Source organism: Narcine bancroftii, chromosome 14 (genome assembly GCF_036971445.1).
Source record: "Narcine bancroftii isolate sNarBan1 chromosome 14, sNarBan1.hap1, whole genome shotgun sequence".
Lineage (NCBI taxonomy): Eukaryota > Metazoa > Chordata > Chondrichthyes > Torpediniformes > Narcinidae > Narcine > Narcine bancroftii.
Window position 1 is genome coordinate 1,601,292 of NC_091482.1, and position 26,911 is coordinate 1,628,202.

Here is a 26,911-nt window from a genome sequence, read left to right on the forward strand (position 1 = left end):
ATGAAGAGCTATGGACTAGGTGCAGGTCAGTAGGAATGGGCAGAGATTAGAGGGGCCTGTTTCTGTGCTGTAATGTTCTGTGGTTCTAATTATATTCAACTGTTCTTTGACAGATCAACTGGACAGATTGATTGGAGAGAAGCCTGAGAAAACCAAGTCCCCAGTGCTAATGTCACCTGTCAGCCACCTCGAAGCACCGCTGTGTGCCCGCGACATGTCTCACTCCCAGTGCCTGGGTCACCTGCAGCCTCAGTACCTGTTGTCCTATCCCTTGTTTCACCCAGTGAGTGAGGCCAGAGCCCAGGACCACACTGGCCTGGATATCAACACCAACACTCTGCCTCAACTACATCAGCCTCTGCAAAGCAGAGGCCAGGCTGAGGATATTCCGGCTCCCTCTCAGGCAGGTCACAGTCCATCGTTCCACGGCACTCCTGACCTCAGCTGCCAGCTACATTCGCAGCTCACTGTGGCCAAGGATGGATGGGAGATCCTTGAGGAAGCAGATACTGGCACAGACATCGACGCCCTGAATCCCAGTCTCCTGGACTTGGAACTTCAAGGTAAACCAGCACAGATTGTCTGAAAGAGGCTTGAGTTCAAGGATAGCTGTTATACCTGTATGACACCAGGGCTTGGGAGGTTCACCCTGAGGACAGCCCTTCTCTGATGCATCTGTTGATGAGGTTGTGCATACACACAGGGTCTCCTGAAGATGCAGGAGATGGCAGAGGTTGGAATCTGGAACCACACTCCGAATGCCCGTGAATGCCCAAGTAACCTACAACCCCAGGACATTTTAAAGGGTGGGATGAAACCAGAGCCCCCCGGGGGAAAACCCACGCAGCGCGGGATTCGAACCCCGGTCCCTGGTGCTGTAACAGCGTTGCACTAACCGCTAGCCCACACGGCTGTTCCTGGCTTCTCTTGGCAGCCAATGACAGCAGCTTATCAGCACGCTGACGTGGTGGGCCCTGGTCTGGGAGCTGAACTCCTGCTTCTGATTATCAGGACTCAGGCACCAAAGCTCCCATGTCTCTCTCTCTCAGACCAGATAGCTTCGAGTTTTTTTAATCTTCCTTTTTTAGATTAATTGATTATATACGAGTTTAATTCAGGTTGTCCTGAATACATCATCACATTACATGGATGTGACCAAGGGTTGGTTTAATTTAACTCATTCAGTCTCTATCCAGAATTATTTTTAAGTAATAATGTTAAATCAACAACTATAGATGGATTTGAATTACATTTATCTTAATTTGTGACATGATATAACACGCTATGTATTATATTAGTGGTTAAACTGCAGAAATATTTTCGAGATCTGGGGAAGAAGCTGTGGCTGAAGCTGGGGTACAGTGAGCAAAAGGACAGGGCAGCAAATATTTCAGAGAGAGCACGAGGTCAACCTGGTTCAGAGACACATTTCTGGGCAGAGAGAGCAGTCCATCTCGGGCAGGTGAGCAGATCGAAGCACCTCTGTAAGGCCATGCCACACGCATCAGCTCAGGGCCGGGAAGAAGATGTAATATGTGAAGTCGCCCATAAGGCAAAGTTTCACCATCAGCAGAAATTTCCGGCATCCCTTCCTCCAGAGTCACTAAATGAGCATGGATTCACCTCCAGTCTCCTGCAGTCACACAGATCCCAGACCAAACCATCACAGCCTGAGCTCCAGATCCAAACCTCCGACACAATCAGAGAGCCCCTCCCGCCCTCGGCACCCTCTCACTTCGCGGTTCCAAAACCTGGCACCCTTCAGCCAGTCTCCAGCAGTCCACAGCCCAGTGTGAGTCCCGCGACCGCAGTCTCCAGCAATCCACAACCCGTGTAGATTCCTCGCCTCAGGTCGCCAACAGTCCACTGCCTGCGTCCTTCAGCTGCAGAGCCCCGCACTGGTGGGACATCCCATGGGTCGACTCCTCTGCTCCTCCTTCGCAAAATGGAGGAGGTGATCTCCCCATTTTCTGGTGTCCTGCAGTCTCTCGTTTCCCTCTAATGGTGCAACAATCCTCAGAACCGCTGTGTTAAAGTGCAGTCATTAAATCCAAGCCCCAAATGAATGGGAAAAGAGTCGACCTTCATAATCCTGTCTGTGCTTTGCAAAGACTGCAAGACACAGGCCATTCAGCTCGTCATCTGCCCTGCCATTCCATCATTAGCTGATCCATTCTCCCACTCAGCCTCACTCCCTGTCTTCTCCCCATCACCTGAGTATACAGATACCCATCGATCTCTGATAGATAGGAAAGGGAGGGAAGTTTAAGGGAGACATCGGGGTAAGCTTTTTTCCCTACAGAGAGTTGTGGGGGTCTGGAATGCCTTGCCGGGGATGGTGGTGGAGGATAGAACATTAGAACTAGAGGGTTACAGGGTAGGGAGGGTTTAATTTTTTTTCGTAGGTCTATATGAGTTGACACAACATAATGGGTTGAAGGGTCTGTACTGTGCAGTAGTATTCTATGTACGATAACTACACCCAACAGTCTGGCCTTCACGGCGGCCTGTAACAGCAAATTGCAGAATTTCACCACTCTCAGGGTAAAGAAATCAGACGGAACATTTGACTGAGAAGGGCCATTCCAGTGACATGATTATTTAGCGTTATGCAGCCTCCCTCCACAAGAGGAAGGGCCCAGGCTTGAACCAGGACAGTTTTCCTCCGCACAGATGCTGCCTGACTTACTGAGTGTTTCCTGTTTTCGCTGCTTTCTCAATTCTGATGTTCAATCCTCGACGTTGACTGAGCTGGGCAGTGCTTCCTGTGTTTAACATCTTTAGTATTTTGTCCAAGGTCATTTAAATCTTTTCCAACATTGACTTTTGTGGGTGTCTTTAGCTCCTGTTTAGCTGATTTAATCTCTGATGTCATTTACAGGGAACCTGTGGGAGGTGCTGAAGGATGACAGTTTAACCCTTGACCCACTGGTCTCCCTGGTCATGTCACCACAAAGCCTCTCGCTGGGTACATGCTGGAGTCAGCCAACCCTGGAGCTCAGAGAGCAGCCCGAGCCATCGGCAGAAGCTGGAAATGTGTATGAGCTGCCCTGGATCAGGGACCCAGCCCTGCTCCCACGTGGTCCCCACCAGCTCCTCTCCCATCGCACTGAGGTAATTACGCTCACAGACTGGCCCCACGACATCCACAATCCGAAGGGATGTGACCCAATGCTCTGAATTCTCACTAACCCATCAAAAATGTGGGTAGCTCCAGAAGACACACTAATTTCAGTGCAGGACAATGCTTAGACACAGTTAAACACAAGTCTGCAGACACTGTGATTGTAGTAAAAACATAGAAATGCCAGAGGAACTCACAGGTCTCACAGCGTCCACAGGAAGTAAAGATCTATTACCAATGTTTCGGGCCTGAACCCTTCCTCAAGGTGTAAGCAAAAAGCGGGCAAGTGCCTGCAAATTGGAGGAATGTACGGCCAGACTGAGACCACACGCAAAATGGAGGAACATCTCGTCTACCATCTGGGCACCCTCCACCCAGATGGCGTTAAAACCCCCCTCCCCATCTTTCTCTCTGCCCCCATTCACAGAGCCAACCCACCCTCCCCCAATCAATTCTCACTCTCCCTCTCTCCTGCCACCCTCTCCATATCCAATGAACACCTTTTCTCTGCTGGTCTGTGCTTCTCCCCAGCCTTTCAGACGCCTGGCTGCTTTTTAATCATACCTCAGGCCCGAACCGTTGGTGATATCTTTACCTCCTCTGGAAGCTGTGAGACTGGCTTAGGTCCTCCAGCATCTGTGTTTCTTCTTTAATGTTTAGACACAGCCAAGGGCTGATTGCACAAGAATAACCTGATGAAACAGCTTTCTCCGGTTCTCAGTGCCAAATGTTTGTGTACATCCAGTCATGGGGTAGAACAGGGTTGGACACAGCCAATCGCACTACAAACACCTTAATTACAATCAATCCTTGGATGACTTTGCCGATCACCTGTGCTCTGCCTGTGGGTCTGAGCTAGGCAACCATTTCAATTCCCTTCACTGTTCCCACACAAACCCCAAACTCATCCATGGTCTGGAATGAGGTCAAACATAAACTCGAGAGCCACACGTGGACACCCCAACCTCAGTGGCGCCTCTTATTTAAGGTAACTCTGACCCCAACTCTCTTTTATAACTTTCTCTCTTTTCTTTCTAATTGCCCCTCCGAGGTCTCCCCCGGACCTTCTGACCAAAATCGGCCCCTCCTCAACTACCTCTTTCCCCCTTGATGTACAATATCACCTCTTAGTACTTTAGTCTCGATAAAGGATCCCGACCGTCTCTCCACTGAGACTGCCTGACACCAGGATATTGATTGCTCGAGATTCTAGTGCCTGCAGTCCATGGTTCTCAATCATTGGTGCTGACAGTTTTCGGTCCTTGCTGCTTCTGTGCTTTGTGGGGTGTGTTTCTGAATGAAAGAGCTGACGGTGAACTCCATACTGTGGACACACCCTCTGTAGTGAACTGGGTCTCCAGGACCCAGCAACATCCTATTCTCCCCTACAGCAGGGGCAGCATCTTGACCTGAAACGTCGACTGTTCCTTCCCCACACACACTGCTCGATCTGCCCGTTTCTTTCTTGTTCACTGCGAGGTGTGGGAACCGTGGTGTGCAATGCTTGTGTTGCAGAAGGAAATTACAGCTTCAAATTCCACACAGAAGAAATCAAGGTTGTTGCACAACCATTCACCCTGCAGGGAAGCATCTGAGGTCTCCCTCTGCCGCAGCCAGTCACATAATTCAACAGCAATCACACGTTCATGTGTGCCAGCCACTGGGATGGCACTGGCCACTTATTGGCTTCTGCTGTGCAGGCAATGTCCATCTATGCTGATCTTGGGCATCGAGCACAAGAGGAAGGAGGGCAGTTACAGGGATAGAAAACTTTGGCCAGGCTGGAAAACAGTAATTCTGGTCGCGTGAGGCTTCGGAAAGGGGACAGAAGAGGTTTACCAGAATGTTGCCTGGTTTAGAGGATATGGGGAGAAGTCAGACGAACTTTGGTTGTTTTCTTTGGAGAGTAGGAAACTGAGGGGAGACCAGATGGAGGTTTATAAAACCGCGAGCAATGCTGACAGCCAAAATCTTTTCCCCAGAGTAGAAGCATCACACACTGGAGGCATTTTTCCACAGAGTGGTAGGTATCAGGGATAGTAGGGGGAGCAGATTCTGCAGTAGCATTGGACCACCTCACACCGATCCAACGAGAGGGCACCCGTTATCACAGGGGTTAGCAGGGCTTGGAGATGAACAAATTGACAGTGCAGCCTCACCAACTGTTCAATGGCAGCAGCAGGCTGGACAAGGTGCTCCCTGTCACCCTTCACCTGCTGAGTACAGTGTACCTGTCAGCGTGCAAGGCACCATCACAGCATGTCGAAGTGTGAGAATCTGTCACTGAGACAGCCAGTGTGTTGGCGTCAGTGAGATGGCCCATCAGCTGTGACTCTGTGCATCACTGTCCATGTAGAACTGAACAGCACAGGAACAGGCCCTTCAGCCCACATCTGTGCTGCATCTCTACTGCCTAGACACGTGTACCACCATCCCCTGCACACTCACAGGCCTCTTGAGGAGTCTCTGACCTGCCATGACAGCTGCTTTGTCAGTGAGATGCTGCAAGCCTGTCAGTTTGTGTCAGGGACAAAATGTGACCAACTTTTACACAGAGAGCGGTGGGGGGGCCTGGAATGCCTTGCCAGGGATGGTGGTGGAGGCTGGAACATTAGGAGTGTTTAAAACGGGCACATGGATGGAAGAAAAACAGAGGGTTATGAGGTAGGGAGGGGTTATTTTTATTTTGGTAGGAATATAAAGAACAGCACAACACTGAAGGCTGAAGGGCCTGTACTGTGCTGTCATGTTCTCTCTTCCTTCCATGTCTTGACCTATCAGGTGCCCCAAACCCATGTTGCTTTGACCAAGCTTGTCTAGATTTCCAGTGGAGCTCAAGGCAGGTGGAGATATCAAGGCCAGTCAGTGCTACTGGTAGTTGCATTCTCCATAAGTCTGGACAGCTACCGAGTTCTTGTTAACTTTGTTGCGGTACAGAGCAAGAGCTGGGTGCCGGCTTCTCATTAACTTTGGGGTTCAGGGTGCAGGAGATGCCATGAAGATCTGGTGCTATGGAAAACTAGAGGGGTACTGATGATTGTATACTTTCACAGTCAATGCTACCTCCAGCAGACCCTCACTCCTACTTATTCTATGGGGTCCGGCAGGACTCATGCGGGGATGATTATACCAGAAGTGGTCAGGGTGAATGGGTGAGTACCTTAAAACAGGAAAGTCTGCAGGCACCGTGGTTGAAGTCAAAACACGATGCTGGAGAAACTCAGCAGGTCAAACCGTGTCCTTTATAGAGCACAGAGAACAATACAGAACTGACGTTTCAGGCTTGGGCCCTTCATCAAGGTCTGGGCAAAATGTAGGCAGGCACCTAGTTCAGGCACCGATGAGCAGCAGTGGAAACATCCGATGTGGTCTCCAGTTCTCTTCTCCAATTAGCACCAACACAGTTATCCCAGTTCTTGAGCTGCGATCACTAATTTCCACATAAAGGAACCATCTTCTCAGACAGACCTTACAACATGTTTACGAAGCTTCTAACAGTGGCACGGGGCTGTTTGAAATGTAGCGTGTGCACATACACAGAATCAGGCACACTCTTACACAAGCACACAGAAATACTCAGATACACACACACTCTCTTACACAAGCACACAGAAATACTCAGATACACACACACTCTCTTACACAAGCACACAGAAATACTCAGATACACACACATTCTCTTACACAAGCACAGAAATACTCAGATACATGCACTCTCACACTCAGATACACTTTCCTACAGATTTTTCTTACAGATACACACATTCTTACACACACACAAACTACACAGACACAGAGAATGATGGCCAGATTACCTCCCTCATCCCATCCAGCCTGTGCCTGGAGTGTGTGAGCTGCTGGACACCACACAAGGGACCCCACCATTCATTCCCCATCCTCCCACCCACAGACAGTCATCTCTTGGAGTCCAGAGACATGGGGAATTTGAGGGAGAACAATCTTTTCTTCCTATCTAACCCCCACCCACCCAAACCCCCTAAAATTGAATTAGAGGCTGATTAGACTGGATCCTGGTCTGTGCTGCAGTGTCACACTGCGTGCAGTGGTTTCTGCCCTGGCTAGCTACAAACATCTTACCTGAAGTTAGGGGGTCCGTGATCCACAGACCCACTACTGCCCCAGGGAAAGAACTGTCTGCCTGAGTGGGGGATACAAGGACTGCACAACTTGTCATTAACATTCTGCTCCCAGTTAAAATAATTAACCCACATCAGCACACAATCTGGACTTTGTTATTTTACAACCCCTGATCAGACTGGACAAATGTACACTTTTTGGAAAATTCAGAGACAGCTTATTGGCTAAGCAGTGTCAGACTGCAAAGCATCCAGTGACTGCATTAAAACACGAGTCTTTCGACACCGTGGTTAAAGTAAAACCACAAAGCTGGAGAAACTCAGCAGGTCAGACAGATAGATACAGAACCAACGAGAGAGAGAGAGGGGGGGAGGGAAGGGAAAAGAGTGAGAGACAGAGATCAACACACAAGAACCAAGGGCAAAAGAGAGAATGCTCTGAAGGTGAAAATCTTGTCTTCACCAGGCTTTGCTTACATGGGGCAGAAGGGACATAAGTTGTGATAGTTAGTGGACTTCTGTCCCCAATATAACCATACTTAATGAAGTTGGCTGCTGCGGGCTGGGCGCACGATCCAGGAACTGTGGCAGCTCTAACAACACCAGCACTACAGAGAGAGGAGCACAAGTGCTTGTTGAGAAGAATCCAAAGCAACAGAAGTCAGAGGGAGCTACCTTTGATCCACTCTCCTTGATCTACCTTGAGTAGCCAACATGACTGTGGTTGAGCCATGATCTTTGGCTGTTTTGGGGGAGAGGGGACTGTACAAGATCTAATTTGGTGGTGACACTTCCTTTAGTTCAACAACCCATCTGTGTGGAGAAAAATGTCTGAGGTGCTCTCTCATCCAGCATAATCCCATTGCATTCAAAAGAGGGTGTTCCCTCCTAATAAATGACTTTCATTGAAACATACACTTATAGACCCCTCTCAGCTCTATCATTCAATGTTCTTCCATAATTGAGATGCTACAAGTTTGTACCTCCTGCTCATTCCACCGCTCGTCTTCACTTGAAGTCCTTCCCTATCTTCAGCATGGACAATACAATGGGGACACACATCGGGAGGAACAAGGGGATGTAAATGGCAAACTTCTGATCATCTGGGAAATACAGGAGGTGGAGGAGCGATGGATCGAAGAAGGCTCTCTCAGACGAGGTGATGGCTTCCTTGCTGGCCAGGAAGGCGGGTAACAGCCTCCCGGCCTCCAGCTCCTCAAGTGATTGATGAATACAAGCCACGGCACTGTACACCTGTCATGAGAAGGAGAGAAAGACAAATAGCTGCAAATTACCCTGGAGGGGTAGGAGAGATACATAATGAGACAATTCACCTCTACCACTATCTCTGCATCACCCAGATTTTAAAATTTAGACATACAGCACAGTAAAAGGCCAACGAACCTGTCCTGCCCAATTACACCCAACTGACCTTGGAACGTTTTGGACGATGGGAGGATACTGAAGCCCCTGGGGAAAACCCACACAGACACGGGGATAATGTACAAACTCCATACAGACAGCGAGGGATTCGAACCCCGGTCCCGATTGCTGGTGCTGGAACAGCGTTGGGCTGACCCTTACACCAACAGCGTTGGGCTGACCCTTACACCAACAGCGTTGGGCTGACCCTTACACCAACAGCGTTGGGCTGACCCTTACACCAACAGCGTTGGGCTGACCCTTACACCAACAGCGTTGGGCTGACCCTTACACCAACAGCGTTGGGCTGACCCTTACACCAACAGCGTTGGGCTGACCCTTACACCAACAGCGTTGGGCTGACCCTTACACCAACAGCGTTGGGCTGACCCTTACACCAACAGCGTTGGGCTGACCCTTACACCAACAGCGTTGGGCTGACCCTTACACCAACAGCGTTGGGCTGACCCTTACACCAACAGCGTTGGGCTGACCCTTACACCAACAGCGTTGGGCTGACCCTTACACCAACAGCGTTGGGCTGACCCTTACACCAACAGCGTTGGGCTGACCCTTACACCAACAGCGTTGGGCTGACCCTTACACCAACAGCGTTGGGCTGACCCTTACACCAACAGCGTTGGGCTGACCCTTACACCAACAGCGTTGGGCTGACCCTTACACCAACAGCGTTGGGCTGACCCTTACACCAACTCTGCTGCCAGTTTAAAGTATTTGTCCAATTTCCTCTTTACAGTTCCTCAGATCAGTTCCCCGATTCAGGCAAGGCATTCCAGATCTCTGCCAATATTGTTCCCTGTCTTGGTCTCCATCCACCAATAACCTACTTGACTCTGTCTCCCAACCTGCCTGGCTATATCTGCCCATCATCGCTCTTCACTCCACCTATTACCTACTGGCCCCTGCTTCCCCCCTTCTCCCTCTCTATTACTAGTTACCTTCCCTCCCCACTTTCAGTCCTGATACAGGGTCTCAACCCTAACTATTGACAATTCACCCCCCCCACCAAGATGCTGCTCGACCCACTGAGTTCTTCCGGCAGTTCTTCACTCGCTCTGATCTTGCAGCTCTGCTGATCATCTCAGATTGCCAACTGCCTGATTAGTCAAACAAGTTTATTGTCATCTGATTGTACAAGTACAACCTGACAAAACAGTGTTCTCTGGTCCTCAATGCAAAACACGCAGACACACAACCAGACATAACACACAAACGGAAAAACGATACATATGCAGGACAAATATATCTATACAAATATATCAATAAATATTGCTTTGAACATGTGATTCTCAGAGGGTCAGTGTGAGCAGTTCCTTTGGTTGTTCACCATTCTCCCTGCCCGTGGGAAGAAATTATTCCTCAGCCTGGAGGTGCTGGCTCTGATCCTCCTGGATCTCTCCCCCAACAGGAGCAGCTGGAAGATGCTGTGAGTGGGGTGGAAGGGGTCCTTGATGATTTTGCGCGCCCTATTCAGACAACAAACCCAGTAGATCACGTCGATGGGTTTGGGGGTGGGGTGGGAGATTCCAGTGATCCTCTCTGCCACTCTTATGGGCCTGTGGATGGATCTCCAGTCCATTTCTCTGCAGCAACCATACCCACACTGTGATTCAGCCAGCCTCGACACTCCTGATGGAGCTCCTGGAGAAGGTTGACATGATGGTGGGTGGTAGCCTTGCCAGTTTCAGTCTTCTCAGGAAGTGCAGTCGCTGTTGCGCCTTCCTGACAAGTGAGGAGAAGTTGAGTGTCCACAACATATTACCATCACTGCCACTGGCTTGTCCAAAATATTGACTGCTGCCCTCATAACAATTTCCCAGAAAGACACTTCCCTCATGAATGCTCAACCCCACCACCACAAGCTGCAGTACACTGACCCCAACCTATTGCAGGAACAGTCACGTGCTCCTCCTTGTTCTGGGACCTGGGTAACCAGAATAACCTGGCCGGACCAGTACCCCTCCAGGAGCCAACTCCAGCCCAGAAAGCAGAGCACAATGGTCTTGCACGCGGGTGGACGAGTCAAGAAACAGATGGACACCTGTCCACCAGGACTGTAGCATAGGGTGAAGTCTAAGACTGGAGCAACAACTGCTCATTGCAAACCCACCTCGGAGGCGATGTTGTCATGAATCACGATGTTTCCAATTTCGTCCATGAGCTGCGCCAGGGAGGTCAATGTGTTTGTGGCCATAGCGATGTTCTCTACTGTTCTCACCCACAGGAGGCGATCTGTCTCCCAATCCGTGACGACCATGTTCCCTGGGCTTTGGATCAATGTCTCTGGAGGGGGCTGCACCTTCTGTATGCCCATCAACAACCTGGTAGTGGAGAGAAGAGGGAGAGAGAGGATGAGAGGAGGGGGGGTGGCAAGGTGGGGGGGGGGGTGGCGAGGAGGAGGGTGGGTCAGTGTCACTAACACACACTGACCCCAGATTCCTTGATATTTAAATATCACTCCATGCCCAGAATATTGACAGTAACTGAGCCTCTTGGGCAGTGAATTCCAGAGAGTTGCCAGCCTCTGGGGAAAGAAATCATCTCATCCTAGTGGAGTCCATATTTTGAGACTGAGTCCTGGTTCCAGGCTCCCTGCCAGGGAACGTCAGATTCTGTAAAACCCATGTATGGATTCTGAATATTGCAACACAATCACCTTTCTTTTTTCACAGTCCTGCTTCTCCAGGAGCTGCACACATTACAATGGACTTTTGGGTGTCCCTACAGATTGCTGTGCTGTAAGGAGAAGGTTCCTTCCTTTGTTCTTACCGCAGCTGAGTTAGGAACACCTCCATCACTCGCACCATGTCCACCTGCACCGAAACTGGGAGAAGGGTCTCATTCGACTGTTGGTGATCCACATTGTAAATCTGCCCAGAAAACAAAATGAACACAGTCATGAAAAATCTCAAAGAGCAGTGATCAATACACTGAGTAACAGGGGCAATCAGTGGTGTGTACATTTACTCCAGTTTCTTATCATCTGATAGTACAAGTACAACCTGATGAAACAGGGTTCTCCGGTCCTCTGAACAAAACACGCAGACACACACCCAAACCGAACACACATACAGTCAAACAATACATACGCAGGACAAGTTTTCATCTACACAAATAAATAAATATTGTTTTGTGCATATGAGAGTCTCGGAGGGTCAGAGTGAGTGATTCCTTTGGTCGTTCACCAGTCTCGCTGCCCATGGGAAGAAGTTGTTCCTCAGCTTGGTGGTGCTGGCTCTGATCCTCCTGGATCTTTTCCCCAATGGGAGCAGCTGGAAGATGCTGTGTATGGGGTGGAAGAGATTTTAGATTTTGCATGCCCTCTTCAGTAGATTGTATCGATGGAGGGGGAGTGGGAAGGAGGGTTAAATATATTTACATGATATAATTTATCATTAACCACCATTAATAATAAGGGCAACTTGTACTTCTAACATCCTTCATGATCCCTGCAAGAGGCACAACAACCAATCTGCACAAAACAAGAGAGCAGGAGCAGCAGGACCAAATCACAGCCTGGGTTTAACATCTCATTAGAAAGATTTAATGTCCAAACGTGTGACTCCCCCCTCAATACTGCACCTTCCAGAGGGACACCCCACCCCCCAGTACTGCACCTTCCAGAGGGACACCCCACCCCCCAGTACTGCCCCTTCCACAGGGACACCCCACCCCCCAGTACTGCCCCTTCCACAGGGACACCCCACCCCCCAGTACTGCCCCTTCCACAGGGACACCCCACCCCCCAGTACTGCCCCTTCCACAGGGACCCACTCCAGTACTGCCCCTTCCACAGGGACCCCCCCCCCTCAGTACTGCCCCTTCCACAGGGACCCCCCCCCCTCAGTACTGCCCCTTCCACAGGGACCCCCCCCCTCAGTACTGCCCCTTCCACAGGGACCCCCCCCTCAGTACTGCCCCTTCCACAGGGACCCCCCCCTCAGTACTGCCCCTTCCACAGGGACCCCCCCCTCAGTACTGCCCCTTCCACAGGGAACTGCCCCTTCCACAGGGACCCCCCCCTCAGTACTGCCCCTTCCACAGGGACCCCCCCCTCAGTACTGCCCCTTCCACAGGGACCGCCCCCTCAGTACTGCCCCTTCCACAGGGACCCCCCCTCAGTACTGCCCCTTCCACAGGGACCCCCCCCTCAGTACTGCCCCCCACAAGGACCCCCCCTCAGTACTGCCCCTTCCACAGGGACCCCCCCCAGTACTGCCCCTTCCACAGGGACCCCCCCCCAGTACTGCCCCTTCCACAGGGACCCCCCCCAGTACTGCCCCTTCCACAGGGACCCCCCTCAGAACTGCCCCTTCCACAGGGAACCCCCGTCCAACCTCAGTATTGCCTGAAGAGAACAGGTTACAGGGACAATTAGAAAGAGACTGGGAATTCTCTGTGAGCTGGCAGAAGCTCAATGACTGAATGATCTGCTGCCTCATCGTGAGGTTAGATCACTGGACAATGGCTGATGCAGACGACAGGCAACATTGCTGCCATGATACACGTACCTTCCTGCAGCCACTCTCTGCACATTCACTGGACAATGGATTTTGTCCATTTTATGGATTTGGGGTTGCTGATCAAGAAAATCACCTTAAAATGTTCCTATCACAACCATTTTTTAGATATAACTGATGCTTCAAGAATCCAAAACCACGAGGTACAACATGTTGTTGAAACTTCATTCTCTGCATTCGCACTTGGACGTCTTCCTTGATGATCCTGGTGCAGTCAGTGACGGACCCGGTGAAAGGTTTCACCAGATTGTGACCATGGAAAAGCTCTATCTGGAATCCATCAATGTTGGCCGACTCTTGTTGGACACTGACACGAGAGGCCACAGATGTTAAGTCCAAACGAAAAACAGCGACAGAACATTTTTAGGTTGGTTGAACTATCGCAATGTGTCAGCGTAACAATGCGATTAAACATGGTGAATTCAATCAAAGTTAATTTAATGTTGCTGCTCCATCTTCTACGTGATGCAGCAAATCTGAAATTATCTTTGTGTTCAGCTTGAAGTTCTCTATCACAATCCCCATATTTTTTTCAGGAAGCAAAGCTTTAGAAAAAAATTGTTGTCCAGTGTTATTGTCAGATTTAATTCTGTAAACAAGCTTGTCACAGAACATGGTGATTCTCTGCCCCGTGACAACCTCTTTCATTCCCCAATGCTGCGTTTCATGTATCCCTTGAAAGCGATACTGAAACGGTCCATTTGGTCATGAACACATTGTCCGTGGGAGCATCATGTGCACTTTGCCTGTTCTGTACCCGTCAGCTCCGCAGTGACCTGCGCACACCATTCAGGGCCATCCTGACGTGTTGAAAACAACCTCTCCACTTTTCACAGAACTGTTTGCAGGCACAACCATTCTTTCACACTCTTCCACACACTAACCCTATTCCAGCCGGTTTCGGAGCTAGAGATGCAGCTCCACAGCCACAGACTGTGAAAGTACACTGTGATATTAGTGGTCCGATCGCTCAACCAAGCCCTGTTTGCATTTCTCCAAAGTCAAGGGATCACATGATGTGTGGAATAGACTGGAATCAATGGCTTTCTGTCAAGCTCCCCTCCCCCCACCACCGCCTGCCAGATATCGAGCGACTAAAGATTTACTCTGGTTTGTACAAATTAGAGGTGAAACATGAAAGTCTGCAGGCGCTGTGATTATAGTAAAAACACAAATGCTGGAGGAACTCAGCCCATCTCGCAGTGTCCATAGGACGTAAAGATAAATAACCGATGTTTCAGGCCCAAGCCCTTCGCCAGGTACCTTAATATCTTTACCTCCTGTGGGCTCTGTGAAGCTGGTGAGCTCCTCCAGGTTTCAGTGTTCAAAATAAGAGCTCACTTATTGGTGAGTGACCTGAGGAGTCAGCAGGCCATACAGCTGGACGTATGGCGATGAGCACGGAAACAGAGCAGCGAAGTTAAATAGAACAATGCATTCCAAGCCCAACACCATGAGCAAGAAAGGGTTCAAGAGGCAGCTCAGGATGGAAGTGCAGGGAGACAAGCACTCACAGGCAGGTCGAATGAGAATGAGTGCCCCTCGACGCATTTGGTCCTTCGCCACTCAGTGAGGGAAGTGGAAGGGGAGAATTCCAGAACACCTTGGAATCATGCAGCAGGGAATAAATACAGCTACTGCAATTCTCCTCTCTGCTGGTTATGTGGGAGCAGTAACCGCCTTGGATTTCTGGATCTTGCCCACACGAGTCCTCTTGGAGGAAACAGGAACTTAAATCCTGTGCTATTTTCAGCTTTGATGCTCACAGCTCCACACCTCAGCATGAGGGCAGCAGAGGGAGCTCTGTTACTGTGGACACCATTGGTAGGACAATCAACAACCAATGATGCCACAGATGCTGCTTCAAGGTCATCACTGGCGAGTCGGTGGGGGTCCTGCAACCAATGCTTTCCTCTACGTTCTCATTAGGAACACTGACCAACATCTTTGGCAATAGCTGCAGAGGGGGCCCAACCCAAAGTGGACACTCAATACTTGGGGGCTAGGTCCTCTGGTGCAGTGGTTGGTCAACACCCCACTCACACACAAGAGGCTGTGCAGGTGACGGGGGAAAGCATTCCCGCTCTGTGCAAAGCTCCCCTCGGTGATAGGAAGAGATGGGAAAACTCACTGTGGATGGGAGGACAGAATGGGAGGGGGTGGAAGGTCGGAAGGGAAAAATAACTCCCAGACCTCCAGGAAAGATTGGAAAGAGGAAGCCTAGAGAATCAAGGCCCTCAATCCTCATGGTGGGATTTTGAACGGCATGACTGGACTAATCAGTCAGTCCACCTGAAGGCTCAGGACAATGTCTGAAGTAAAACACAAAAGTCTGTAGACACAGTGATTGGAGTAAAAATATACTGACATTTCGGGCAATGAGCCAAATGGCCTTCCTGAAGGTGTGATCGAAAAGCAGGCAAGGGGACTTAGTGAAAAAGATGGTGAAAGGGAAGAATGGGAGATGGGAGCATGAGGAGTACAGACAAGAAGTGTGGATAAGAGCACAATTTTGGCTCTGTGAAAGGAGACAGTGAAAAATGGGAAGAGAGAGAGGGGGGCAGTTAGAGGAAACACGAAAGTCTGCAGATACTGAGGTTGTAAAACACACAGAAATCCCCCTTTATTCTCCTAAATTCCAATGAGTTCAGGCCAAGAGCCGTTAAATGCTCTTCGTTTGATAACCCTTTCATTCCTGGAATCATCCTTGTGAACCTCTTCTGAACCCTCTCCAGCATCCACACACCCTTTCTTAAACGAGGAGCCTAAAACTGCTCACAATTCTCCACCTGAGGTCTCCCCAGGGCCTCATGCAGCCTCAACATCACATCCCTGCTCCTATATTCTATTCCTCATGAAATAACCGTCAGCATCGCATTCACCTTCTTCACCCCCGACTTAACTTGTAAGTTCACCTTTAGGCTCCTGCACGAGGTCCCCCAGGCCCCTTTCCATCTGGGCATTTTAAATACCTTGAGACCAAGTTGGCTCATTAAATTCACACTGGAGCCCAAGAGAGTGGGACTGATGGAACTATTCCTCTGAGAGCTAGCATGGGCATAAGCCAAATGGCCTCCCTCTGGGTTCTAAGATAGAGTTCTTGAAAGGAGTTATTTCTCAATTCTTACCATGATTCCTCCCCAGCGGGAACTGTGGAAAGCGTTTGATTCAACAAGAGAGCCACTGCTGTCGTGGATGTACAAAGGAGAGTGAGAGTATTCGGGAACATACAGCAGGAAATTCAAAACTGGATAGGATGAAGCAACATTAGACCCTGGGAACAATCAGAGAGAAGGATTAATTCAAGCTTGATGTCCATTTCACAGCTCCTCCCTGCCTCATGTAATTCTCTTAAAGGAGTGTTCACCCCAGGTACAGGGCCCTCCAAAACGTTTGGGACAAAGACACTTTTTTCTTTATTTGCCCCCTGTGCTCCATTGTTTTAAATTTGTAATCAAACAATTCACCTGTCATTAAAGTCCACATTCCAGATTTTATTCACGGTTATTTGTACACATTTTGGTTTGACCATGTAGAAATTACAGCACTTTTTATAAAGAGTCCCCTCATTTCAGGGCACCATAATGTTTGGGACATTTGGCTCCACAGGTGCTTGTGAAACTCAGGTTTGTTTAATTGCTTCACTGGTGCAGGTATAAGAGACCTGGATTTGATTCAAAGCTTTTGATCATCTTTGGAGTCAATAGTCGCCATTTTTCACCAAGAGGACCAGAGTTGTACCAATGAAAGACAAAGAAGCTATTACAAGGCTGAAAAACAAGAGTAAAATGGTAAGAGAAATTGCCCAAACCTAAGGATAACCAAAATCAACAGTCTGGCACATCATTAAAAAGGAAGGGTGTACTGGTGAGCTCAGTAACCGTAAAGGGACTGGTATTTCCAAGGAAGACCTGCACTGCTGAAGACAAGAATTCTCATCACAATGAAGAAAAATCCCCAGACGTATGTCTGACAGATCAGAAACGCTCTTCAGGAGGCAGGTGGGGGGGATGTGCCAATGACCACTGTCCATGAACAGAAATACAGAGGCTACACTGCCAGATAAAAACCATGGCAAAGTTGGCACGCTTCGGGTCTTGGGCAGTTCCTTTATGCCTCCACACTTTGCTCTTGCCATCACTCTGATACAGGTTAGTCTTCATCTCATCTGTCCACAGACCTTTTTCCAGAATTTTGCAGGTCTTTTAAATAGTTTTGACAAACTAATCTGGCCATCCTGTGTCTATGGCGAACTATGGTTTGTATCTGGCAGTATAGCCTCTTGCATTTTCTGTCTTCTGAGTAATATCAATAATAAAAAATAAAAATAATGCATTCTGCTCCCATCCCTCCCCAACCCGACTCTCCCAACCCATATACCCACTCGCCAGCCCCCCCACCATCCCCACCCCACCCCCTCCCAGTGGATTCCTCCCCCCCCAGCCTCCTGAAGAGCGTTTCTGATCTGTCAGACATACGTCTGGGGATTTTTCTTCATTATGATGAGAATTACTAGGATGTTGCCTAGACTTCAGGAACTGGGTTACAGGGAAAGGTTAAACAGGTTAGGACTTTATTCCCTGGAGAGTAGAAGAATGAGGGGAGATTTGATCAAGGGATTTAAAATTATTAGGGGAATAGACAGAGTAAATGTAGAGAGGTTTTTTTCCCCCCCACTGAGGGGGGGTGAGATACAAACCAGAGGTCACAAATTAAAAGTGAAAGGGGAAAAGCTTAGGGGAAGGTGAGAAGGAACTTCTTCACACAGAGAGTGGTGGGGGTGTAGAATGAGATACCAGCTGAAGTGGTGAATGTGGGCTCAATTTTAACATTTAAAAAGAATTTGGACAGGTCCATGGATGGAAGGGGTATGGAGGGCTATGGACTGGGTGCAGGTTAGTGGGACTAGGCAAAAAAAAAATGGTTTGGCACAGACTAGAAGGGCCTGTTTCTGTGCTGTAATGTTCTATGGTTCTAAATCTTGTCATGAGCAGTGCAGGTCTTCCTTGGAACACCAGTCCCTTTGCGATTACTGAGCTCACCAGTACACCCTTCCTTCCTAATGATGTTTCAGACTGTTGATTTTGGTCTTCCTCAGGTTTGGGCAACAACTCTTACCATTTTATTCTTTTAAATAGTTTTGGCAAACTATTTTTTCAGCCTCATAATGGCTTCTTTGACTTTCATTGGTACAACTCTGGTCCTCTTGGTGAAAAATGGTGACTACTGACTCCAAAGATGATCAAAAGCTTCGAATCAAGTCCAGATCTCTTGCATCTGCACCAATGAAGCAATTAAACATACGTGAGTCTCACAAATACCTGTGAAGCCAAATGTCCCAAACATTATGGTGCCCTGAAATGAGGGGACTCTGTATAAAAAGTGCTGTAATTTCAACATGGTCAAAGCAAAATAACTGTGAATAAAATCTGGAATGTGGACTTATATCACAGGTGAATTGTCTGATTACAAATTTAAACTGTGGGGCACAGGGGCAAATAAAGGAAAAAAGGGTCTTTGTCCCAAACCTTATGGAGATTCCCTGTATAAGAATCATTGGGAGTGTTTATTAACCATTGTTCCCCATGTCTGGGCCCAGCTTCGTATCACTCAGGTAAAAGTGATAGTCCAGCAACATTTGACTAGCTGATGGGACTCAGCAGGTCTGGCAGCATCTGTGGGGAGAAAGAATCTGCCAACATTTTGGGTCAGGACTCTATGAGACTACATAGCAAAGTATTGAGGGGTGGAGAAAGCTGGGGAGGGACTAAGAGGTGATAGAGTATTGGAGAGGTGGAAGGAGAGGGCAATGGGAAGGGGAAGGTTAGAAAGAACAAGAGTAAGTAGAGGTTTCTGTATTTCTGCACAAGTCCAATCTCATGCGCCAACTAATTGCCCCCTGAAGCCACTGCTGAATACACTTCCAGCTCCCCTGTAGAAAACACATTCTTATCAATATCTGAAAACCAAATTACGATACTGATGTTCTGACACACTATTCAGAGGGCAGACGAATGTTCCTACCAAGCTTGGCTTCAACTGGATTGATAACATGGGGCAAGCTGTCCTCAGTCAACGAGAAGCTTGATGAAGTCCTGTCGAAGCGTGGTGTTACTCCAAGAACCGCATAATACAGTATCTGCAAAGGGAGACCCACGTCAGTGACTGGAGCACAGAAACGGGCCCATCAAGCCCATGACAAACTATTTATTCTGTTTAGTCCCATCGACCTGCACCCAGACCATAGCCTTCCATTAACCTCCCATCCAGGTGCTTGACCATATTTTTCTTTGACAGCTCGTACCACACTCTCACTGCTCTGAGTGAAAAAATTCCCCGTCATATTCCCCCTAAACATTTAAACATTTCTTATTTCACCCTTAACCCACGTCCTTTTGTTCTTGTCTCACCCAACATCTCTCAGCATGGGAGGGGCAGTCCTGTTGGAGGGGGTAATATAGAGGTTAAAACCTTGTGTTCATGATTTATGGTGGTTTTATGACTTTTTCTTGAAGCATCAATTGTTTTTGTAGCGTTACGTCATATGTTGTAATATCCGAGCGGACCGAAGTTCTCTTCTCATTCGTGGAATGACCATGGAAGAGATGTAAGTTCACAAGAAACCTTTCTTTGAATTATCATTATTAATCATTTATTTTAATTTGTTTATGTTTGTGGTATCTTTATCATTTACAATATGCTTTTTTTTATGAAGTGCGAAGCTATGAAAATGTTTATCAACGGAAAATTAAAGCTCTTTACAGCTGCAATGAACAAAGTTTGATTTATTTGGATGAATAAGATCCAATTCAGAATATCGAGGCTGACTTCTCTTGGAAGGTGACAGGTTTGAGATTGATAAATATTAAAAGCTGGGAAGCGTCACCTACAGATAACACTGGGAGGACCTCAGTGCGGAAGAGCTGGCGCCATCAGAGGGATCCAGAATTGAGGGAGCATCTCAATATTGCAGGGTTAACACTGCTGGGAGCGGTGGGGTAAAACACCAGAGAGGCAGCAGTGTGAGAGAACTGCTGGCAGGGCAGTGCTGTGGAGTGGATGTACTGTGTGACATCTCTCCGAATGTGAAAGGTACCATGCTTCATCTCCAAGACAGCTCTCCCTGGCATTATGTATCCTCCAAACATGTTTGTTCCACTGACTGATCAAACTTTCTGCTTTATGCTACATCTGTTCTTCCAACAACTGCTTCATTGGTTGCAAATGGCTTTGGGACCACTCTGGGCTCGAAAGCACGACACCAATTAAAGTACATCCTTCATGCTGATCTACCACAGCCCTATCCTCCCACCACACGGACGTGGTACTGCACAGCTTCTTGCAGCGGTAAAGGTCTTCCCGTCTAAGTCCCACCTGAGAGTCTACAGAGAAGTTGGCCACAAATGCCAGCTTGTCGAGGAAGGGTTGCACATAATTATTCACAGCATCTTCGATATTCCAGCAAACTTCATGGGACTTGGGATCAGGATTCAACAGACTGAAGGTGATTTCGTATCCTAACAAATATGGAAGAGAGGCAAAAATTCAGATAGTGCACTCTAAAACCACTCTTAGACAAAACAAAGCCCTTCCTTCCTCAGGGCACTCGCTGCACCTGACTACAGCGTGCATTTAAACAGTAATTATTAATGTTGTTTACATACTAGTTCACTTGCCAGCGTGGACAGAGAGTACATGGCAAAGAGCCAGCAGGTGGCGATGCATCACCACCTTCAGTAAGGACCAACCAATGATAGCAGTCCCATCCTCCCATGGTCTTGTACAGAATCTAATTCCCACAGCTAACATTAGAATGGGAAAGAGTGGGCTGGGGTATGGAAGCTGAAACTGTTCCTGCTTTCATGGACTAGGGTGGGGTCACATCCACTGGGGTAAAAACACATTGCTGGGGAAACTCACCAGGACACACAGCATTCTTTATAAAGATACATAACCATCGTTTCGGGCTTGAGCCCTTCATCGGGTACGAGAAAAATATTGGCAGGCATCTGACAAAACTGTGGGGGGGGGTGGGGAAAGGAGTGCACAGTCCCACAGGCAGCATAAGGGAGGGGAGACAGAGCAGCAAATGGGATCGGGGATGGCTCTGAATGGAGAAGGAAGGGGTGAAAAGCCAGAGAAAAGGAGAGAGAAGGATGGGTAAAGAGAGAGAGAACAGGGAGTGGGCCAACAGGAACCGGAGGTCAATGTTAATGCCGTCCAAATGGAGAGAACCTCGACGGAAGATTAGGTGTTGCTCCTCCGATTTACTGGTGGTCTTGGTTTCTCCAAACCATTTTGTTTGGGAGCCTGTCTAAATTTTGCTCGTCCCTTGATGAAGGGCCAGAAACGTTGGTTCTGTATTGTTCTCTTTGCTCTATAAAGGACTGTTTGACCTGCTGAAATTCCCCAGCGTCGTGTTTTTACTTCAACCACGGCATCTGTAGAGCTTCATGTTTTACTTATATCCACTGGGGTTTCTGCTCCAACTATTACCCAGTTACCCCTAGTCAGACTCATACAGCAGAACCCATTCCACCTATGGTGATTATCTGTGCCAATCTCATTTGCCTGCACAATGCCAGTATCCCTCAGGAAAGGTGTAGAGACGTGGGTTGAATGGAGGTGTCTCTGTCTAATTGTCTCAAATACTGCAATCATTTCCTTCTCCACCACCTCCTCTGGCAGCTCATTCCAGATATTCACCAGGATCTTCTCAGATCCTCTTTAAATATTTACCCCTCACCTTAATCAGTGCTTGTAGACTGAGACTCCCTACCCCAGGAAAATGATTCTAATGCTCTATCCTATCAATGCCCCTCATAATGCAGGTTGCTAGTGTAGATAAGGCGCGTACGGTGTGTTGGCCTTCATTAACTGTGGGATTGAGTTCAAAAACTTTGAGGTAATCTTGATTAGAGCACTTGGAATATTGTGTTCAGTTCTGGTCACCTCACTACAGTGAAGATGCAATAAAGGCAGTGCAGAGAAGATTTACAGGATGTTGCCTAAATTGGAGAGTATACCTTTATAAGGAGAGGTTGAGTGAACTTGGGCTTTTCTCCCTGGAGCGACAAAGGGTGAGGTGTGACCTGATAGAGGGACAAGATAGTGTGGATGGCCAGAGGCTTTTAACCAGAGCTGAAATGGCCAACACAAGGGGGCAGCGTTTTAAGGTGCTTAGGAGTAGGTACGGCGGTGGGGGGGGGGGGGTGTAAGAGGCAGGTTTTCACACAGAGAGGGGTGGGTGCTTGGAATGGGCTGCCAGCAATGGCAGTGGACACAGAACATTAGGATCTTTAAAGAGACAATTAGATACATACATGGAACTGAGAAAAATGGAAGGATATGCAGTGGGAAAATTCTAAGCAGTTGTTAGAGTAGGTCATCAGGTCAGCCCAGCGCTGTGGGCCGAAGGGCCTGTAGCGCGTGCTGTCGAGTTCTATGATCTAAATTATATGAACCTCTATCAGGTCACCCTTCCACCCCTACATTAAGCCCAGTCTATCCAATCTCTCCCTGTATCTACATCCCTCCATATTCCAGGTAACATGCTGGTGAATCTAATCCACAGTACTCCAAGTGCAGGGTAACCAGTGCTTGGGACATGGTGTCTCAGAGAAGCTGAGAGGATCAACTATAGTAATGGGGCCCAGTTTAACTGCTACTTAGAAACTATAGAACATCACAGCACAGAAAACTGGCCCTTCTAGTCTGTGCCAAACTATTATTCTGTCTGGTCCCACTGACGTGCCCCCAGTCCTTAGCCCTCCTACCTTTCCCATCCATGTACCTATCCAAATTTTTCTTAAATGTTAAAATTGAGCCCACATTCACCACCTCAGTTGGCAGCTTGTTCTATACACAAGTCAAGTTTATTGTCATCTGATTGTACAACCCAACCAAACAGACCTCCTGGTCCTCGGGGTAAAATACACAGACACACAAGACATAACACACACACAGACAAATAATACATATGCAGGAAAGTATAATGTTTTGCACAAATGAGAGTCTTGGAGGGTCAGTGTGAACAGTTCCTTTGGTCATTCAGCATTCTCACTGCCCGTGGGAAGAAGCTGCTCCTCAGCCTGGTGGTGCTGGCTCTGATCCTCCTGTGTCTCTCCGCCGACGGGAGCAGCTGAAAGATGCTGTATGCAGGGTCCTCAATGATCTTGCACACCCTCTTCAGACAATAATCGATGGGAGGTGGAAGGAGAGGAGGGGTTGGGGGAAGGAGACTCTAGTGATCCTCTCTGCCACTCTGATGGTCCTGTGGATGGACCTTCAATCCATTTCTTAGCAGCAGCCATACCCACACCATGATGTAGCTGGCCAGAACGCGCTCTATAGAGCTCCTGTAGAAGGTTGACATAATGCCTTGCCTACTTCAGTCTTCTAGGAAGTGCAGTTGCTGTTGTGCCTGACAAGTGAGGAGATGTTGTGCATTCACGATAGGTCACTAGTTAAGTGAACTCCAAGGAACTTGGTGCCTCCACTCTCTCTACTCAAGCTGTGAATGTGTAGTGGAGGGTGGCTGTTCCGTTCCTGGTCCCCCTGAAGTCCATGATCCTCTCCTTCGTCTTGTCCACATTGAGACTCAGATTGTTGCTCTTGCTCCATTTCACTATATAGGTGCTCCCACCTCATCTGTCTACTCGTGAGATCAGATCAGCTTTACAACCCATTCTTCAGTAGTTCCAAAAATTGGGCAGGATGTAGTCAAAAATTCTCCTGATAACATGGTTAGCTCTCCTATGGACTTGGTTAAAATTATGCCTGCCTACCACAACTGCCTGTCGGTGTAACAGTCCACACACTCCATGCAGTTGGGGAAGAAATCCAAACAGTAAACGGCAGAAAGAAACACGTTGTTCTCACCTAGACTGGACTTGAAGGCTGTCATACTTGCTGTGAAGCTGTCAGTACCGAAGGTTCCCGAGGGAACACGGCTGGACAATGCTGCCAGCATCATCTCATCGGTGAAGGACATGGTCTGCAGAATCTCCTCGACACCATCATCAATGTCCTGGAGCACATCCTCCACACTGTGTGACCCAGTCACAGGCGAACGCAGGAAGCTGGCCCTGTACTTCCCAATGTAAACTGTGACCCCCTCCGGCAGAAGCTGGGAATCAGCAGGCATCACATATATCATCACAGAACCTGCTGAGCTCTCGTAAACCTGGGACAATGTGACAAATGCCCCTGCAAATACAAGAGAGGCCATTAAAGTGGCTACCAACTTATTAGTGGTCACCTTACTAAAACTAAATTTGGACCACGAGTTCAAATCCCACCAAAACCAGATGAATTAACATCGACTTCTCCAGTTCCTGCTGGCCCCATTCTCCCTCCCTTCCCCATCCCTGTTTCCTTCCCTCCAGCTCTCCACCCCATTCCCTCTCCATTCACAGAGCCATCCCCCTCCCCGTTTGCTGCTGCGCCCTCCCTCCCTTAGCCACCTATTACCTCTGCCTGTTGGACTGTGGACATCCCCCTGCCCCTTTCCCCCACCATTTTGTTCAGACTACATTTTGGTCATACCGCGATGAAGGGCTCAGGCCTGAAATGTTGATTCTGCATCTTTATTTTTGCTATATAAAGTTTACCGTTTGACCTGCCGAGTTTCTCCAGCATCATCTTTTTATTCTCAGTGTCTGCATGGATTTCCTCAGGTTTTCTCCCACCCTTTAAAAACATACCAGGGTTGTATGTCAATTGCATGCATTTGAGCAGCAAGGGCTTCTATGGTTTCTAGCAGTTAGACTGGGCTGAAAAGGCCAATTACCTTGCTGTATATCTAAATTATTTTTAAAAAAGGTCCCAAACTGGGGATGGCTAACAAAGTTAGAGCTCGTGGAACTGGAGACAACATGCAGACAATGAAAAACTGATAGAAAGTGGGCATAAACATATCATTCCCAGGCTCTAATTATGAGAAGCTCAGAGATCAGAGCTTAGGGCCCAGCTTTCTGGAATCTGGACGACACGATTAGTGTAACTCTGTAACAGCGCCAGCGGTCGGAACTGGTCTTCCAATCCACGCTGTCTGTTTATTCTCCCCATGTCTGTGTGGGTTTCCCTGGGGGTTCCAGTTTCCTCCCGCCGTTCAAAATGTACTTTGGGTGTAAATGGGTGGTACAGGATCAGGGGCCGGAAGGGCCTGTTTCCGTGCTGTATGTCTACACTGAAATTTTTTAAAATTCAGCCCCAGCATGAGGAATAGCGGAGCAGGAACATCGCTTCCCTTTCCATTTCGAGTCTATCACCGGCTCTCACTGACATCGGCATCAAATACACCTGAGGCTAAGAAACTGTACCTTCTACATTTCTGCTCATTATGGCATCTTGTTCTAACCCAGTAACAGATCTGTACGTCTTCTCATACCGGTACTTGAAACCTGTTTTACCTGCAAGGCAGACAGAACAATGAATAAACCTGAAAAAGGAACTAGAATTTGCAGACATGTAACCCAAATCCTCCCACTGAGTACACACACCTCAGATTCAGTGCCCACGTGGAGGGAGGCCTGTGGCTGAACGTGTTCCTGGCTTCCAGCCAGAAGCAGATGCCCGAGGTCAGTTGTTGGGGGGGGGGGGCAGGGGAGCAGGGGAAGTGGGGAATGGGAACTACCTTGGGGTGGGAGGAGAGGAGTCATGGAAGGGTGCACACAGAGACCCAAGCGTGCACCCAGACCTCAGATCTGGTCGCATCCTGTGGCTGCTCACTCACCATCGAGTAGATTCTGCTTCTGGCTGAACTGGGTCTGTGGCAGCAGCTTCTTCTGTAGCTCTGCTGTCAGCGTGCCTCTTGCAAAGACCACCTCCACAGGCACAGTCATGTCAAGCTGCAGAGAAGATCACATCAGTCAGGTTGTAAAACACAGAACCCACCAGTTTCTGCCACCATTGCACCACCCCATTATCCACATTTGTGATCTGTAAGGATTTGTCTCCATGTTCCTCAAATGCTGTCCCTGCCTCCACCTCCTCTCCAGACTGCACATCTGGCCACTAACTATTCTCTGGGTGAAATTCCCCTCAGATCCCCTCTCACCTTAAACCAATAATCTCAATTTAGAGAGGGGGGACAAACATTTTTAAGAGCTACCGTATCTAACCCCTTGTAAAATCCAAGACCCAATTCCCTTGAAAGCCTGCTGGAAGGGCAGTAATCTCCTTCTAATGTGGAGAATCTTGCCACAGCAAGCTGCACCTCAGCATCATATCGTCATGGATCACCCTCCTGCCACACAGTTTTTTCCAAGTGAAGCAGAATCACTGGAACTTGCTCCAGTCTAGTGCTCAAGGAGATTGTCTCTGTTAGAGAAATCAAATGCAGACAGGGTAACTCTTTCACGCAACATCTTTGTTTAGGGCACAGTGGTGACCCTGAGCCAGTCACCTGTCCCTTTAATTCTCCATCTCATTCCTACTCTTACCATGGACCTCTTGCTCTGCGCCAATGAAGGTCAGCACAAGCTCAGCATCAGAATTTATTGTTATGAACAGGTCACAAAATTTGTTGTTTGGTGGCAGCATCACAGGGCAAACATTTCTATAAACCACCTAACAAAATAGATAAAAATAGTGCGTGAAAAGTCAAAGTGAGGCAGTGTCTGTGGATCATTGATCATTCAGAAATCTGTTGGTGGAGGGGAAGAAGCTGTCCTTTTGCCACTGGGGGCTCGTCTTCAGGCTCCTGTACCTTATTCCCGACGGTA

At 48.4% G+C, this 26,911-nt stretch overlaps 2 protein-coding genes across 4 annotated transcripts in view; one reads left to right on the top strand and one right to left on the bottom strand.

Moving 5' to 3' along the window:
• On the top strand, positions 1-9,910 carry LOC138749779 (forkhead box protein N1-like). Its single transcript, XM_069911627.1, has 3 exons — positions 1-25; positions 114-563; positions 2,882-9,910. The coding sequence occupies exons 1-3, from the start codon at positions 1-3 to the stop codon at positions 3,178-3,180; spliced, it is 774 nt and encodes a 257-aa protein (XP_069767728.1). The 3' UTR covers positions 3,181-9,910.
• Positions 6,348-26,911, bottom strand: part of pigs (phosphatidylinositol glycan anchor biosynthesis, class S) — a 22,428-nt gene continuing 1,864 nt past the window's right edge. The window contains exons 3-11 of one of the 3 annotated variants that reach the window (XM_069911548.1): positions 25,921-26,035; positions 25,508-25,597; positions 24,066-24,392; positions 20,559-20,701; positions 19,209-19,323; positions 16,313-16,458; positions 11,434-11,534; positions 10,775-10,985; positions 6,348-8,475 (exon numbers count right to left, since the gene is read on the bottom strand). In XM_069911548.1, coding sequence (XP_069767649.1) covers positions 8,230-8,475; positions 10,775-10,985; positions 11,434-11,534; positions 16,313-16,458; positions 19,209-19,323; positions 20,559-20,701; positions 24,066-24,392; positions 25,508-25,597; positions 25,921-26,035 — 1,494 coding nt within the window. In that variant the 3' untranslated portion in view covers positions 6,348-8,229. Of the gene's footprint in view, positions 8,476-9,831; positions 10,387-10,774; positions 10,986-11,433; positions 11,535-16,312; positions 16,459-19,208; positions 19,324-20,558; positions 20,702-24,065; positions 24,393-25,507; positions 25,598-25,920; positions 26,036-26,911 lie in introns of those variants that run through there. The other 2 variants (XM_069911550.1, XM_069911551.1) reach the window with 2 other exon arrangements.